This window comes from Vulpes lagopus, chromosome 12 (genome assembly GCF_018345385.1).
Source record: "Vulpes lagopus strain Blue_001 chromosome 12, ASM1834538v1, whole genome shotgun sequence".
NCBI classification, from domain to species: domain Eukaryota; kingdom Metazoa; phylum Chordata; class Mammalia; order Carnivora; family Canidae; genus Vulpes; species Vulpes lagopus.
The window spans coordinates 84,397,704-84,412,970 of NC_054835.1; the positions used below are offsets into that span (position 1 = coordinate 84,397,704).

A 15,267-nucleotide genomic window follows, 5' to 3' on the forward strand; every position below is an offset into this window, starting at 1 on the left:
CCATTTCTTATCCTGCCTGTTGTATTTGGCCTCTCACCCCAGCCCGGAAGCATACTAAAAGAGTTTAGAAGGCTAATTCACCCAGGAAGGAAACTGCTGCCTGGTTGAGCTGGTTATTGTTTTATCTGCCGCTAAAAGACAGCATGGACTAAAACTGTAGTTTCCATGTTAGATTCTTCTGGGTTCATGCAAATAAAACAATGGACAAAGATAAACATTTTTTCTTCCTTTTGTTGATATTGCTCTTGTTGGGGAAGGTTCTGAGAATTGTACTTTCACCCAAGAGATGTTTCTAGAGCACCTGTTAATTGCAAGTACTGAGCCAGGTGCTGGCACACAGTGTAAATAAGATAGATGTGGCCTCTGACCTCGTGGAATTTCCAGGCAAGTGAGTGAGATATAGCAACAAACAATTACACAAACGGGTTGAGTGTTCTTCATTTTAACAAAATCTACCAACATGGTGTACAAATGGTGACAAATGGTGTCTTAAATATTTCAGCAATCCCTAATGCCAAGGTTGGGAAAAGAACTAGTTAAGGTGAACCTCATGTTATGAAAGGCAACACTTTAAAACAATCAAAATTTTAAGAAGGAGAGTTGTGAGAAACAAAATAAAGGAATTACAACATAAGATTTGTTTTCTGCTTAAGCTACTTTCTTAAACCATTTGCTGAGTTTCATTCTCAACACAGCTTTTTAAAGTATCACGTCTAGTACAAGCAAAGGATAAAAATAATAAAAGAACTTTTGAGAAAAGAAAACTATTCTTAAGAAATCGTATCACCTTGCTTCAACATTTTCATAACTTTTTTTTCTTCTGTTACTTGACTCAGTTGTTTCTGTGACTCTTGTTTACTCCAGACATAAACACATGCATAAGTCCAGTCATTTCTAACATAGCAACTTCCTTTTCTGCCAAGTGATTTCATTTCCTATGAACTTTACTTCACACGAAAGAAACTCTAGTGACAAATAATATATAATTGTTGTTATTTTGAAGATATATTTTATTGCGAACATTGAAGTAAATAATCTCTAAGTGGTTTTAGTATAAATCTAGTATGGTTTATATAAATCTATTTTATAAATTATATACATTTAGCACAAATCTATATAAATTTAGTATAAATCTATTTTCTAAGGAAAATATGTGTACAAACTTTTGTTTTATAGATTTAACAAAGAAATGACTACAAGTAAATATTTTCATTTGATTTTTTTTTCCCATATTGAAGACAGATATCCCAAGTTCATTATAAATGCCTATTTCTACAACTAGCCTCTTCCTCCAATCCCATTCTTTAAACATCCTCTCAAAATCTCCATGGATTTGGGAGATAGAATTTAAACTGTACTCAGTTTTTGTGTGTGTCAACAGTACTTTTTTAAAACCCACAAACATAAATAAATTTAATCATTAGGTATAAAAAAAGTTCTACAAGTGGAAGGGGAAAAAAGCAGCCAGATAGAACCTTGAAGAGATTTGTTGTGTTGATGTATCTTTACTTTTTGATTAGTGAACTTTTATTTTTAAAATATTTATTTATTTATTTATTTATTTATTTATTTATTTATTTACTTGAGAGAGAGAAAGAGAACAAGCAAGGGGAGTGGTAGAGGGAGAGCAAGGAGCCAGGTTAGGGCTTGATGCAGGCTTGATGTGGGGCTCAATTCCAGGACATGACCTGAGCCAAAGGCAGATGCTTAACCAATGGAGCCACCCCGGTGCCCCTGACTAGCAAACTTTACAAAGCAATGTGGTTCTCCCACTCCAGGCAAAGTGTGGTTTATGTGACAGATTAGAGGGGAAGAAAACTGGCATTAACTGAGTATCTTCTATGTGCCAGGCACCACTCTTGGCATAATTTAGTTATTTCCTCATTTAACTCTCTGGAACTGGTGTTATGATCATTTTAGAGATGAACAAACTGACATTCAGAGGTTAAAAAACTCCTCATGGTTGTTAGGCTGCTAAGTGGGGAACTAGGCTTGAAGGTAGGTTTGTCTTAATCCAACACCTATGCTGCATACATTTAAAATTAAGTTATTCTGACTTGCCATTGCCCAAAACCAATGCATTTAGCTGTTTGATTCTCCAACTTGTCAAGACTGGAAAATGCCTTTTATCTCAAGGTAGAGAACACTTTTAGCAGCATGAACCAACTTAACTTAGCATTTTTACAAATTGTAAACTGGAGATATTTGAACTTGGAAATTGAACTGAAATGTCCTTGAGGCATTAGAGCAGATAAGTTATGCTATTAACAAGGTAAATATACGTGTTTATTATCTGTCAAAAGTAAGAGTGTGTTTTACATCTTTCGGCTGAGTTTCATTGATTAAAACTTCAGGGGGTAGGGCAGCTTGAGTGGCTCAGCGGTTTAGCGCGCCTTCCGCCCAGGGCCTAATCCTGGAGACTGGGGATGGAGTCCCACGTCAGGCTCCCTGCGTGGAGCCTGTTTCTCCCTCTGCTTATGTCTCTGCCTCTCTCTGTCTCTGTCTCTCATGAATAAATAAATAAAATCTTTTTAAAAAAATTCAGGGGCTAGATATTTTATATTTATGATTTAGCATTAATAACATTGTAAGTCAATTCCATGATATATGTTTAGCATCTGTCGATGGTTCTCTTAATCTTGAGAACTGCTAAACTGAAACTAATTTTCTCAAATGGAGAAAAAATTCCAGGTGCCAGTTAAGACTTTGCTATCAGGATTGAGAAAGTAGCTCAAATACTAGCAGCAGCGATTGCAACACCAGCATAGAATCAGCTTGCTCAAGGTCTCTTCCTTAATAACTGTGGGACAAGATTCAAGCCCAGATTCATATCACTTCAAAGCCCATGTTTCCCCACCACATTCTGCTTTATTATGTAGATACAACTTTGGGGAATAGTTAAAAATAGCCCCTACCCTAAAATACCTATTTGCTGTGGGGGCAGAAGGACTTGGATGATTTAATATACCAAAAAGATACTCACCTTTCCCATGGGGAGTTTGATGAAAGAAGTTATGTATCAATGCAGAAAATTAAATACCCATCTTTATATTGGCTGCTTTTTTTTTTTTAAGATTTTATTTATTCATGAGAGACAGAGAGAAAGAGAAAGGCAGAGACACGGGCAGAGGGAGAAGCAGGCTCCATGCAGAGAGCCCGATGTGGGACTCCATCCCAGGATTCCAGGATTCCAGGATCACACCCTGGGCCGAAGGCAGAGCTCAACTGCTGAGCCACCCAAGGATCCCCATATTGGTGCTTTTTTGAACTTTACTCTTTCTTGAATGATAGACTTGGTCCCATGGCTATGGTGAAGCTCTCTGGATACTCTTCTCTCTTTGTTAAGTACTTCTTATGTCTCAGGAGCTGGCTGAAACTTAAATGAACAGCTCAATGGTTGATAGATCCAAGAACTCTGCATTCATCCCTAGAGGGTAACAAAACATTTGTAATTGTGTGCAGCTTTGTTATTCAGCTAAAATTTTCTCTCTGCTCTATTTCAAAGTGGCATTTCCTCAAACATGCTAATTATCCCGTTTCCCCCTACTTAACCTCACTTAGTCCTAGTTATTATGAAATGCCTCACAAGGATTCCTTTACAGAGATGAAACAAGGCCTGAATTATTCTGCCTCTAGTCACTTTGTCTTTGTCCATGTTTTTGATGGAGAGAGGAATCCAAGGACATAATGCATCAAGGTTACATTGTGAGAGATGAACAACATTTGCAAAGAGGTCATTTCACCTTATAAATAAATCCTCCATTTAAAAAAAAGTGAGTATCTAGGTTTAAATAGAACTTGTTAGCTCAACATCTAAGGATGATGTTCTTAGACATTGAAGGAATGAGGATAAGGAGATGTGGAATGAGATAATCTAAGGAATGAGATAAGGACGTGGAACGGAGGGAAATGAGGTCCTTCTATAAGAAAGATTCAGCAGATGTACAAAGGCAACCATGAGGGAAAAGTAGAAGAGTATCTGCAAATCCTTAGAACTCTGATCATCTTAGCGGTGTCACTAGTGTGATTGGGTCCTAATCATAATGAACTGGTTCAGTCATGTCAGAATCTGGCCTTGTGAGAATATGTCTTCACTGGACAAACCATCATGAGTGAAGCAGAGACTGGGAATTTTCTTTAAGATGTAGATCTGAGCCACGCCCAGGGGGGTGGCTCAGTGGTTTAGCACCTGCCTTGGGCCCCGGGCATGGTCCTGGAGTCCCAGGATTTAGTCCCACATCAGGCTTCCTACATGGAGCCTGCTTTTCTCTCTGCCTGTGTCTCTGCCTCTCTCTCTCTCTCTCTCTCTCTCTGTGTGTGTCTCTCATGAATAAATAAATAAAATCTTTTTAAAAAATAATATGTAGGTCTTGCTAACATATCTGGCCCCAACTTTTTCCACTCCTCACTTCAAATTCTGTTTTTCATACTGTGCTCTAAAATATCTGGAACCCAATGGCCACATTCTTTTACATCCCATTACCTTGTACTTGCTATTCCCTCCACTGGCAATTTAGTCATTCCTTTTCCCCACCCCACTCGTCTTCTCAACACCAATATTAGGTCATAGTTTTGAGGTCATTTCTTCAGAAAACCTCTATTCATCAAAACTGCATCAGAGGTCCTGCTTACTTGCTCCCCATCACTGTATTGTACTTGTTTGTATAACTATCCATAATCTGCACTAGACTGGAAACTCCTTTAAGTCAGAGACTGTATCTTATTTACATAGTATTTACATCTCCCACTACAGTGTCTAGCATTAGCAAATAACCAATGTATATTAAATGAATAAATGAACAATCACGTTCCTGAAATTAAGTAGAGTTAAAAACAATAAGAACTGTATTATATATAAACATTTACTTTCCTACAAAAGGCAATGTAACTCCTGTACTACTTACTCCTCAAGTCTTAGGTTATTTGAAGGAAGAAAAAGAAACACAATTACAGGAATACCTCAAAGATATTTTGAGTTTGGTTCCAGATCACCACAATAATGCAAGTCAAATAAATGTTTTGGTTTTCCAGTGCCTATAAAAGTTATGTTTACACTATATGTCAGTCTATTAAATGTGCAGTAACATTATGGCTAAAGAAAAATATATATACCTTAATTACAAATACTTTATTGCTAAAAAATGCTAATCATCATCTGAACTTTCAGTGAGTTATAATCTTTTTACTGATGGAGGGTCCTGCCTCCAAGTTGCTCTGTTGACCAGTCGGGGTGGTGTTTGCTGAAGACTGAGGTGGCTGTCACAGTCTCTTAAAATAAGACAACAGTGAAGTTTGCCACATTGGTTGATTCTTTTATGAACAATTTCTCTGTAGCATGAAGTACTGTTTGATAGCATTTTACCCACAGTAGAACTTCTTTCAGAACTAGAAACGTTCTTCTCAAACCCTGATGCTGCTATCAACTAAGTTTATGTAGTATTCCAAATCATTTTGTCATTCACCATAGCATCTTTGCCAGATGTGGATTCCATCTCAAGAAACCACTTTCTTTGTCCATCCATAAGAACTAACTCCTTATCCATTCAAGTTTTATCAATGAAATTGCAGCAATTCAATCATATCTTCAGACTCCACTTCTAATTCTCATTCTCTTGCTATTTCCACTACATCTGCAGTACTGCCTCCACTAAAGTCTTAACTCCTCAAAGTCATCCATGAGGGTTGGATTCAACTTCTTTGAATTCTTGTGAAAATATTAATATTTTGACCTCTTCCCATTAATCACAATTGTCCCTAATGGCATCTAAAATGATGATGAATCCTTTCCAGAAGGTTTTCGATTTACTTTGCTCACATCCATCATAGGAATCATTATCTATGGCAGCTATAGCCTTATGAAATGTATTTCTTGAATAATATGCCTTGAAAGTTGAAATCAATCCTTGATCTATGGGCTACAGAATGGATGCTGTGTTACGTTAAGCAGGCATGCAAACAACATTAATCTCATTGTACATCTCCATCAGAGCTTTTGGGGGACCAGTTTCTTTGTCAATTAGCAGTAATATTTTGAAAGGAATCTTTTTTTTTCTGAGCATTAGATAGTGGCCTTGAAAAATTCAGTAAGCCATGTCGTAAATAAATGTGCTGTCATCCAGGCTTCCCTGTTCCTTTTAGACACCACAGACAGAGTATATTTGGCATAATTCTTAAAAACCCTAGGCTTTTTGAGATGGCAAATAAGCATTGTCTTCAACTTAAGGTCGTCAGCTCTGTTAGCACCTAACAAGCAAATCAGCCTGTCTTTTGAAGCTTTGAAGCCAGGCATTGACTTTTCCTCTTCCACTATGAAAGCCCTAGATGGTATCTCTTCCAACGGAAGGCTATTTTGTCTACACTGAAAATCTGTTACTTAGTGTAGTCACCTTCATGAATAATCTTAGCTAGATCTTCTGGATCACTTCCTGCAACTTCTTCATCAGCACTTCCTGCTTCGACGTGCGCTTTGATGTTGTGGAGATTCCTTCTTTCCTCGAATTTCATGAATCAACTACTGCTAGCTCCAAACCTTTCTTTCTGCAGCTTATGTACCTCTCTCAGCTGTCATGGAATTGAAGAGAGTTAAAGCCTTGCTCTGGACTACCCTTTGGCTTAAGTGAATGCTGTGACTGGTTTGATATGTCATCCAGATCACTTGAACTCTCTCCATATCAGTAATAAGGCTGTTTTCCTTCTTATCATTCCTGTGTTCACTGGAGTAGCATTTCTAAATATCTTCAAGAGCTTTTACTTTACATTTACAACTTGGCTGTTTAGCCTAAGAAGCCTAGTTTTAGGCCTGTCTTGGCTTTTGACATGTCTTCTTTACTAATCCTAATCATTTCTTGTTTTTGATTTAAAATGAGAGATGTGCTACCTTCTTTTCACGTGAATATTTAAAGGTCATTGTAGTATTATTAATTAGCCTAATTTAAATATTGTTGTGTCTCAGAGAATAGAGAGCCCTGAGAAGAGAGAGAAACATGGGAAACAGCTGGTGGGTGCAGCAGTCAGAATACATACCTTTATTAAGTTTGTCATCTTCTATGAGTGTAGTTTGTGGCATTCCAAAACAATTACAATAGTGACATCAAAGATGACTGATCACAGATCACCATAGAAAATATAATACTAATGAAAACATCTGAAATATTGTCAGAATTACCAAAATGTGACACAAAGATGCAAAGTGAGTAAATGTTGTTAGACAATAGCTACAGACTTGCTCATCAAAGGGTTGCCACAAATCTGTTTATAAAAAACACAATACCTGTAAAGTGCAGTAAAACAAAGCACAGTAAAATGATGTATGCCTCTACTAAGAAACTGTATAACCTCTTTGTAAAACACTCAAACATGACATTTGTCTCCCCATACACTAGTGTGGACAAGCTACTGCTTTATTGAGCTTCCTAGGAAATAAGATGTGAATCAACTGAATTATTTATAAATTGTGTAATTGCCCAGAGGTGAGCAGAGTCTTAGTCCTTCTCTCAGTGTTTTCTATCTGAAAAAAAAAAAAAAAAAAAAAAAAAAAACACCCCATACTAATCTCTGAGGATCCAAGGAGAGAATAAGAAACTTCACAAACTTCACTGAGTCATAAAAAGATGTCTTTGTATCATAGTATCCTCAAGAGAAGTTCTTTCCAGTCCCCTTTGTGAATGCTTTTAGAGTAGGGTTAATAAAAGTAAGTTTTTGAACCATCACCATTGTTACTTAGATATACGAACTTGGAGACATTGTTAAGTTTCCTCGTCTGTAAAATGAACATGATCACCTAAGGCATTGCTGTGAGGATAATTAATACACCCATGCACATAGTCCCTGACATCAAGAAAATTGAAGTGATACATAAAAAGTTAAGCTGTGGTCACCACACAAATCTTTCAGCAAAGAAACTTTTCTCCCCAAACCACAAATGCTCAGATTCTGAAACATTGTTACTCCTGCCCTAATTTTCAATCATTTTTTGTCAAAGAATTTAATTTAAATCTCATATCAATGTTTAAATGAGTTACTTCCTCAAGTGTTCTGGGATTCTACAGATTTTGAAACTCTCCATATTCTAGATTTTCATTTGAAAGGGCAACTTGAACCAGTTACCCACTTCGGTGATAGAAAATGCGAAAGGGAAAAACATACAACCAGTTACCTGAAAGGGCAACTTGCATGCTAATGCAGTCACATTTTTATTTGGAACTTTAATTTTAGCAAACTATAACTATAACTGATGATGTTTCTGTTTTATTATATTGTTACATTGCAGGATGTAAGCTGGCTTAACTGGTATTTCAGAAACCGATCTTTTATCAAGAATGCCTCCATGGCAAATGAGATTTTCAGGAAATAATTAGTGGTTGAATATCCTTGTAGTATGGAAATCAATATCTGATAAAAATGAGAAATATAAGTTATGGCATTTGGAATAGGTGAGAATTTACCAGTTTAAAAGTTAAGCCAGGAAGTTTACAGATATTAACCTTAAGAGATGGGGGGGGGGGTATTATTAAATTCATTTTGTAGATACAGAAGCTATAACTCAGAAAGTTTAAAAGTCATACAAAAATTAGGTGGCTGAACCAGAGTTTGAACCTAGATGCTTTTATCCACTACACATACACTGCTTACTTTCCCATTAAATACCACTTCATCCCACCCCAACCAAGTGAACCACTTCCTGGAGCATAGACATATCTTCATTCACCTGTCCTTGAGCAATGTCTTTATGTAGAATGTGCTGTTTTTCTCCATCTTCTCATTCTTCAACATTTGCCTCACACTGCTTATGGGATATTCTGTCCTTATGCCCTTGTTGAAATTAATCTATCAGAGCCACTTAACTGTCTTCAATAAAAGTGGTTGACAAGATCGCCTTCTCTATCATTGCAACACATGTAATTTACCTAAAGAAATGACCATGCCCTAAAAGAGTAATCATAAATGACCTTACTCTAACAACTGTCAGATAGTACAACAATAAATTTATTTATACATGGAAAAGTACAACTGATAATGTATCGAAGAAGCTTGAAAATTTAACAAATATTTTTAAACATGTTTTAAAACACATATGTTTTAAATAAAATAAATTAAATCATGTTAAAGATCAAATAGAACTTCAATCATGCCAAAATTTTGATGAGACAAATTTGATGATGACTCATTTCTGCCCTCAAAGGGCAGGAGGTTGGTTGCATATTGTGGAATTTCCTCTGACATAATTGAAGAATGAGGCTGCATATTCTCTGCTGCTCTGAATAATATAAAATGCCACAGAAACTCTCCATCCAACAGAAGTCCTTTGGGACAGCAGAGCTCACAAGCCTCTGGGACAAGAGCCAGAAAGAAACCAGAACGAAGGCACCTTGTGTAAACATGACTTCCAAGCTGGCTGTTGCTCTCTTGGCAGCTTTTGTCCTTTCCGCAGCTCTGTGTGAAGGTAAGCAGACTTTTCTGGTTTACAGAGTTTTCCTGTGTCTGAATGTGATCCTCAGATAGCAAGATTACCCTTAATGCTTTAATAACAAACATCCTTTTTATTCAAGTAAAGGAAATAATATTTGCAGTCACTTAACATTAAATTGAAGCTTTGTTTAGATTTTATCTCTACAACACTTAGAAAAGTATAAAGTTTAATTAATATAGACATCTTGTTCCTATTTTTCGTGCTCTATAGGATGCATACATATAAATGCATTAATATACATCTATAGAGTGTATCTTTTTTAAAAGATATATTTATTTATTTTTAAAGAGTGAGAGAAAGGGGGGGGTAGAGAGAGAGAGAGAGAGAGAGAGAGAGAGAGAGAATTTCAAGCAGACTCCCAGCTGAGTGTGGAGCCCAATGTGGGGCCCAATCTAACCACCTTGAGATCATGACCTGAGCCTAAATCAAGTGTGAGATGCTTAACCAACTGAGCGCCCTAGAGTATATCTTATTAGGGCCGCAATTACCCATATTATTTATTAATATTGAGCAGATAACTCAGGTAATTTTACTACATGTACTGTTTTATTGACGAACTTCAGACAACTATCATTTCCTGTTTGGTTTAAAGACAACACCCCAACAAATTGTAAATCTTCTGGGAATCCCTCCCATGAAAGAAATACAGTTAGAAATGTTTATAGCATAGAGCTCTTACATTTTTCTTTTTTCCGCTAAGCATTAAAGATTTTGCTAAGATCTGAGACATCTTTGTGCAATTTCTATTTCTATTAATTCTTTCCAAAGGCAATTTTTCTGTTACTGAATTTTAGGTTATATCCTATAAATAGCATTGTGGTATCATAGAAGATTACACAATATCAAGTAGAAAAAAAAGTACCATAAGGATGTCAACATTTCACAAAGTCAACTCCAAGTCTTATGCAGGAAGTCAATCAATGTTGTCATTAATGATAGCATTTTTTTTAAAACTGAATTTAGGGGCTAGGAGAATATCCAGCCTTCTCCTTCAAGAATTAGTTTACTAAAGATGTGATGTTTACCAAACATACAGTTACCAAATTATCAACTTGGAATTAAGGAGAGAAAGTAAGTGATCAGCAGAGTCATGTTTGTGATGAAATTAATCCTAGTTTTTATTATTTTTTCACAGCTGCAGTTCTGTCAAGAGTCAGTTCAGAACTTCGATGCCAGTGTATAAAAACACACTCCACACCTTTCCATCCCAAATATATTAAAGAACTGAGAGTGATTGACAGTGGCCCACATTGTGAAAACTCAGAAATCATGTAAGTACTTTCAAAAGATATTTTACTTCGGCAAATCCATAATTGAGGAAGGTGTAAATATCCAACAAAATTCAGGGTGTAGGAATACAACAGTGGGCAGAACAGAAAGGAAAGATTCTTTGTCTCTATGACATTTAAATATGGTACCTTCCATTCACCATAGTTAAAAATGTCTTGGACTCAGATTTTATGGTTATACTCCAGGAACTACAACTTGAAGGGCAAAGGGATGTCTGAAACCTGCTAAATACTGATTTAGTCATATCTCTTTTATTTCAGTGTAAAGCTTTTCAATGGAAATGAGGTGTGCCTGGACCCCAAGGAAAAATGGGTACAAAAGGTTGTGCAGATATTTTTAAAGAAGTAAGTTTTTTTTTTTTTTTTGACTTTAGATTCTTCATTTACCCTGAGACATATAGTCTAAATGTTAGCCTATAAATTTCCTCTTGCTGCTGGAAATCTACTCTTTTGGAAATTTGCCTCTTTAATTAAAAAACAAAAAAATAGTAGCAATAGTGAGTTTGTTGTACTCATAACTGGGAAGACCATACATCTCGGTTTGTCCAGTGAAGTCTGGGCTTATGCCTGTGCCCTGTATCAGTGATATGGTTCCCTTTCATTCTCAGAAGTGTTCTGGTTTAGATGATAATTTATCTTTCTACTCATAATTGAAAATTAGAGTATTTCTAACACATGAATATCTGAGATTATTTATTTCCATAGTATATATATTTTCAAGGATGATACTTTCCTCCTTATTAGACACTTAATTAAAATTTGTTTTATTTTATTTATTTTCAGGGCTGAGAAACAAGATCCGTGAAACAACAAACACATTCTCTGTGGTTTCCAAGAATTTCTCAGGAAAGATGCCAATGAGACTTCAAAAAAATCTATTTCAGTACTTCATGTCCCGTGTAGACCTGGTGTAGGATTGCCAGATAAAAATACAGTATGCCCAGTTAGATTTGAATATTAAGTAAAAACAATGAATAGTTTTTTCTAAAGTCTCATATATGTTGCCCTATTCAATGTCTAGGCGCACTTACATTAAACATAATATTCATTGTTTGCTGTAAATTCAGATTTAGCTGGAAATCCTGGATATATTTTGTTGTTGTTACATCTTTCCACCTCACCTACAGGCCAGGATGCATGAGTCCCTTTTCAACCTTGCCTTGATCTCTTCTTTATTCCTCAACTGGAGAAAAGGTATCAGCAAGCATCCTACCTCACAAATATGAGGACATATGGAAGCACTTTAACTTTTTCTCATGTTGTCTGAATTATGTTCAAGTGAAACTTGTTTGCCTATTTATTATTTATGTATTTATTTAAGAAACAAATATGGGAATATCTGTGCATAAATTTGGAAAAATAGGAAAGGAAGCATTGTTGATAAGTTAGTATAATGATGGTAGTGAATTTATATTTATTTTGGTATTTAGTGATGTTATATTAAAGAACTATTTTGAACAAGGTTGCTAGATTTAGCAAAATTAAAAATGAGATACTCATTTAATTTTGATTTCAAACAATAATTTTTTATTATATTATTATTTATCTGAAATTTCAATTGAACTGCAATCCTACTTTTGATACTCCTAGTCTTGTCTTGTCACTGACAGCCTTGTTCAATGCTGGGTTGAATGATCAGAACCCTGAGTTAGAATTGTTTCTCCAAAGAGCAAAAACTCGACAAGCAATATTAATGAAGTAATTTCTTGCCAGTTAAAATTTGTATATTTATAATATACAAATAGATTCTTATAATTTTACTTATTGTGTTTTTAAACACTGACTTTTTTGACTTTAAGATGCTTTTATATGTTCCCCAAGAGATTTTTTTTTCTACTATGTTTGATGCTATGGAAATAGAAATGTAACTACAAAATATTTAAAATAAAACTTATTGTCAAAGTCATCAGGTGTTTGTCTTTCTTTGGTAGTTATTGATTTATTTTTTTACATTAAAATAATATTTTGAGTTGAAAAGCATAAATGCTTGGGGTTCCTGGGTGGCTTAGTCAGTTAAGTGTCTGACTCTTGGTTTCAGCTCAGGCCACGATCTCAGAATCATGAGACCCAGCCCTGCATAGATTTCCACACTTGGCATGGAGGCTGTTTGGGATTCTCACTCTCCCTTGGTCTCTATCCCCTCTCCTGTTCTCTTTCTGTCTCTCTCAAATAAGTAAATAAAGTCTAATAAACAAACAAAAATGCTTCTCTTAGTGTTTTTTATATTATGTGGAAAATTATAAACTTTTGTAAAAAAACAATTTTTTTTCAGAGATGGGTAACAAACAGTAGTCCTTTCCATAGAGTGATGGAAATTTTCTCAACTCCCCAGTTGTATTCCATTTTGCTAATAAGAGTGACTTACGATTTTTAATTAACCAACCCAGGTATTTGTACAGCTTAGTACATCTGAGCACTCCGTGAAAGAGGAAGCTGATACTTATTATTAAGGCACTTCTCAACTAATTGGGGAGTAAAACTGACACATATGAGATAAGGAATTTTAAATATGATTAAAGACCAAGTAATTTATAAATAAGTCAAACAAAACTCTTAAAAGTCAAAATGCAATAATTTGACTAAAATACTCAGTGGAGAAGTTTTATAACAGAGTAGACACAGCTGGAAAAAAAAAATATCAGAGATCCAGGAACTAAAACCAAAGAGCTTTATCTGGAGTTCACATCAGAGAGATATAGATGTAATGAATAGAGAAAAATAATGAAAAGACATGGGAGATTTAGGGATAAGGTCTTACTATATCTAGTTGGATTTTTCCAGGCAGAGGAGAGAGGAAAGGGTTAGGAACATTTGAAGTGACAATGACTAAAAACGTACCACTTGAAGAAGAATAACAACTCATAGTTTCAAGAAATCCAACTTATCAATGCCTAACTTTACATTTCTGGTCAAGAAAGATGGATCTTAGAACTCTGATTCACTTTAATCCACCTCCCAGCTCATTTACTAATGCTTTTACTTATATTAAGTCCACTTTCTTTTAAAGCTCTACAAAGTTGAGAGGAAGAGAGAGAGTCCTCTCCTATTTTCTCACTCATTGGTTCATATTGCAACCTGCTTTTCCAATGTCATGTAGCTCCTTATAACTACTCAGGTACCTGTAGGTGCCATTTCCTCTATGGGTCTACATTATCTGTGGTGCGGAACACAAAGCCAATTCTTTCTCTCCTCTAATTCCCAATATGCTTTAGCACAAAAATGTGCAGCCCAATAACATTAATGAAAGATTTATGAATAAAGCACAAGCAGGAACCAACTGGAAATTCAACCCTGGTACTCACTGTTCCTAAAATCATTGTTTCCCTCTCAAGGTGAGTTCTTCCTGCCTATATTTCTTCTCAGACCCTGTTATAGGGTGTCTTCTTCCTCAGAGTTCTGCCTAAGTTTCATTTCCACATTCTCCTCTTCAGATTCAAGTTCCCTTGTCTTACTACTCTTTGCTGTCTCCCATCTTGTAGATCTTATACATAATGAACAAAACAGAGAGCAAACAAGTGATTTTAACAAAATGTTCATAGGAAAGATACAGGATTGTTCATAAGCAGATAGCAAAGATTTATCTTACCTAACTAGACTCGGCTTCACTGAGAAAATGTAAACTAAAGTCTGAAGGATGAGTAGGAGTTAGCCCACAAAGGGAAGAAGGATGTGTGAGAAAGGGTGGTCTAGACATCAGGGGAGAAGTAATTTGTAGGCAAGCACATGACACAAATCGAGAAGTGAAATAATTTCAGTGTGGCTAGAGTTTGGCATGAAGGAGAACAAATATTAATAGATCAAGCTATGTTAAATGGACTATGGAATCACTAATGGGCTTAGATTTGGAATTGAAAACTTCTGGTAGATTCCAGTTACCCTCATTTTAAATTGTGAAGCTAATAGGCTATTCTTCTTGGGTCTCCTCCTAAAAGGAAGTGAGAAGCCATAAAAAAGAAAAGTCTGATCTTGGGGGATTTTTAATGCCATCTGTATTATTATTTTTATTAGAGACAATAACAGTGTTCACCTTAAAATTGCATTAATTATAAAATACACACATAGTACATTTAACAAGCAAAACTGACTAGTTTTCGTAATTGCTATGTTAAGATATGGGATTTTGTTGTTGTTGTTGTTTGTTTTTGCTAAAAATGCATCAAGAAATAGATTCATAGGTTAAAGTTACCTAAGCAGAATCTTTTATTCTCAAGATTTTGATAAATAAGTAGATAATTTGAATCATCAAAGAACTCCCAACTTTATACAAAACCTTTTCCCGTGATAATTATACATTGTTAATATGATCGGTGTCTAACATTGGAAGCCAGGTGAAAACAACTGCACCAATCTGGTAAATCTTAACAATCACTATTTCCTTAAAAATCTACTTATTTTCATCCTTAGCACCTTTAAAATGTGCTAACAGATTTTCCCCCACTTTCTCGTTTATGTTGTCAGTGCTATAGGACAGCAAAGTATTCTATCAAAAAGTATTCTATTTTATCAAAC

The 15,267-nt window shown here is 35.5% G+C and overlaps 1 protein-coding gene across 1 annotated transcript; it reads left to right on the top strand.

Annotated features, from left to right (window-relative positions):
• The first annotated feature begins 9,307 nt into the window (after positions 1 to 9,307).
• On the top strand, positions 9,308 to 12,643 carry CXCL8 (C-X-C motif chemokine ligand 8). Its single transcript, XM_041726045.1, has 4 exons — positions 9,308 to 9,442; positions 10,605 to 10,740; positions 11,020 to 11,103; positions 11,542 to 12,643. Exons 1-4 carry the CDS (start codon positions 9,379 to 9,381, stop codon positions 11,561 to 11,563), a joined length of 306 nt encoding a protein of 101 aa, XP_041581979.1. The 5' UTR covers positions 9,308 to 9,378; the 3' UTR covers positions 11,564 to 12,643.
• Positions 12,644 to 15,267: the final 2,624 nt, after the last annotated feature.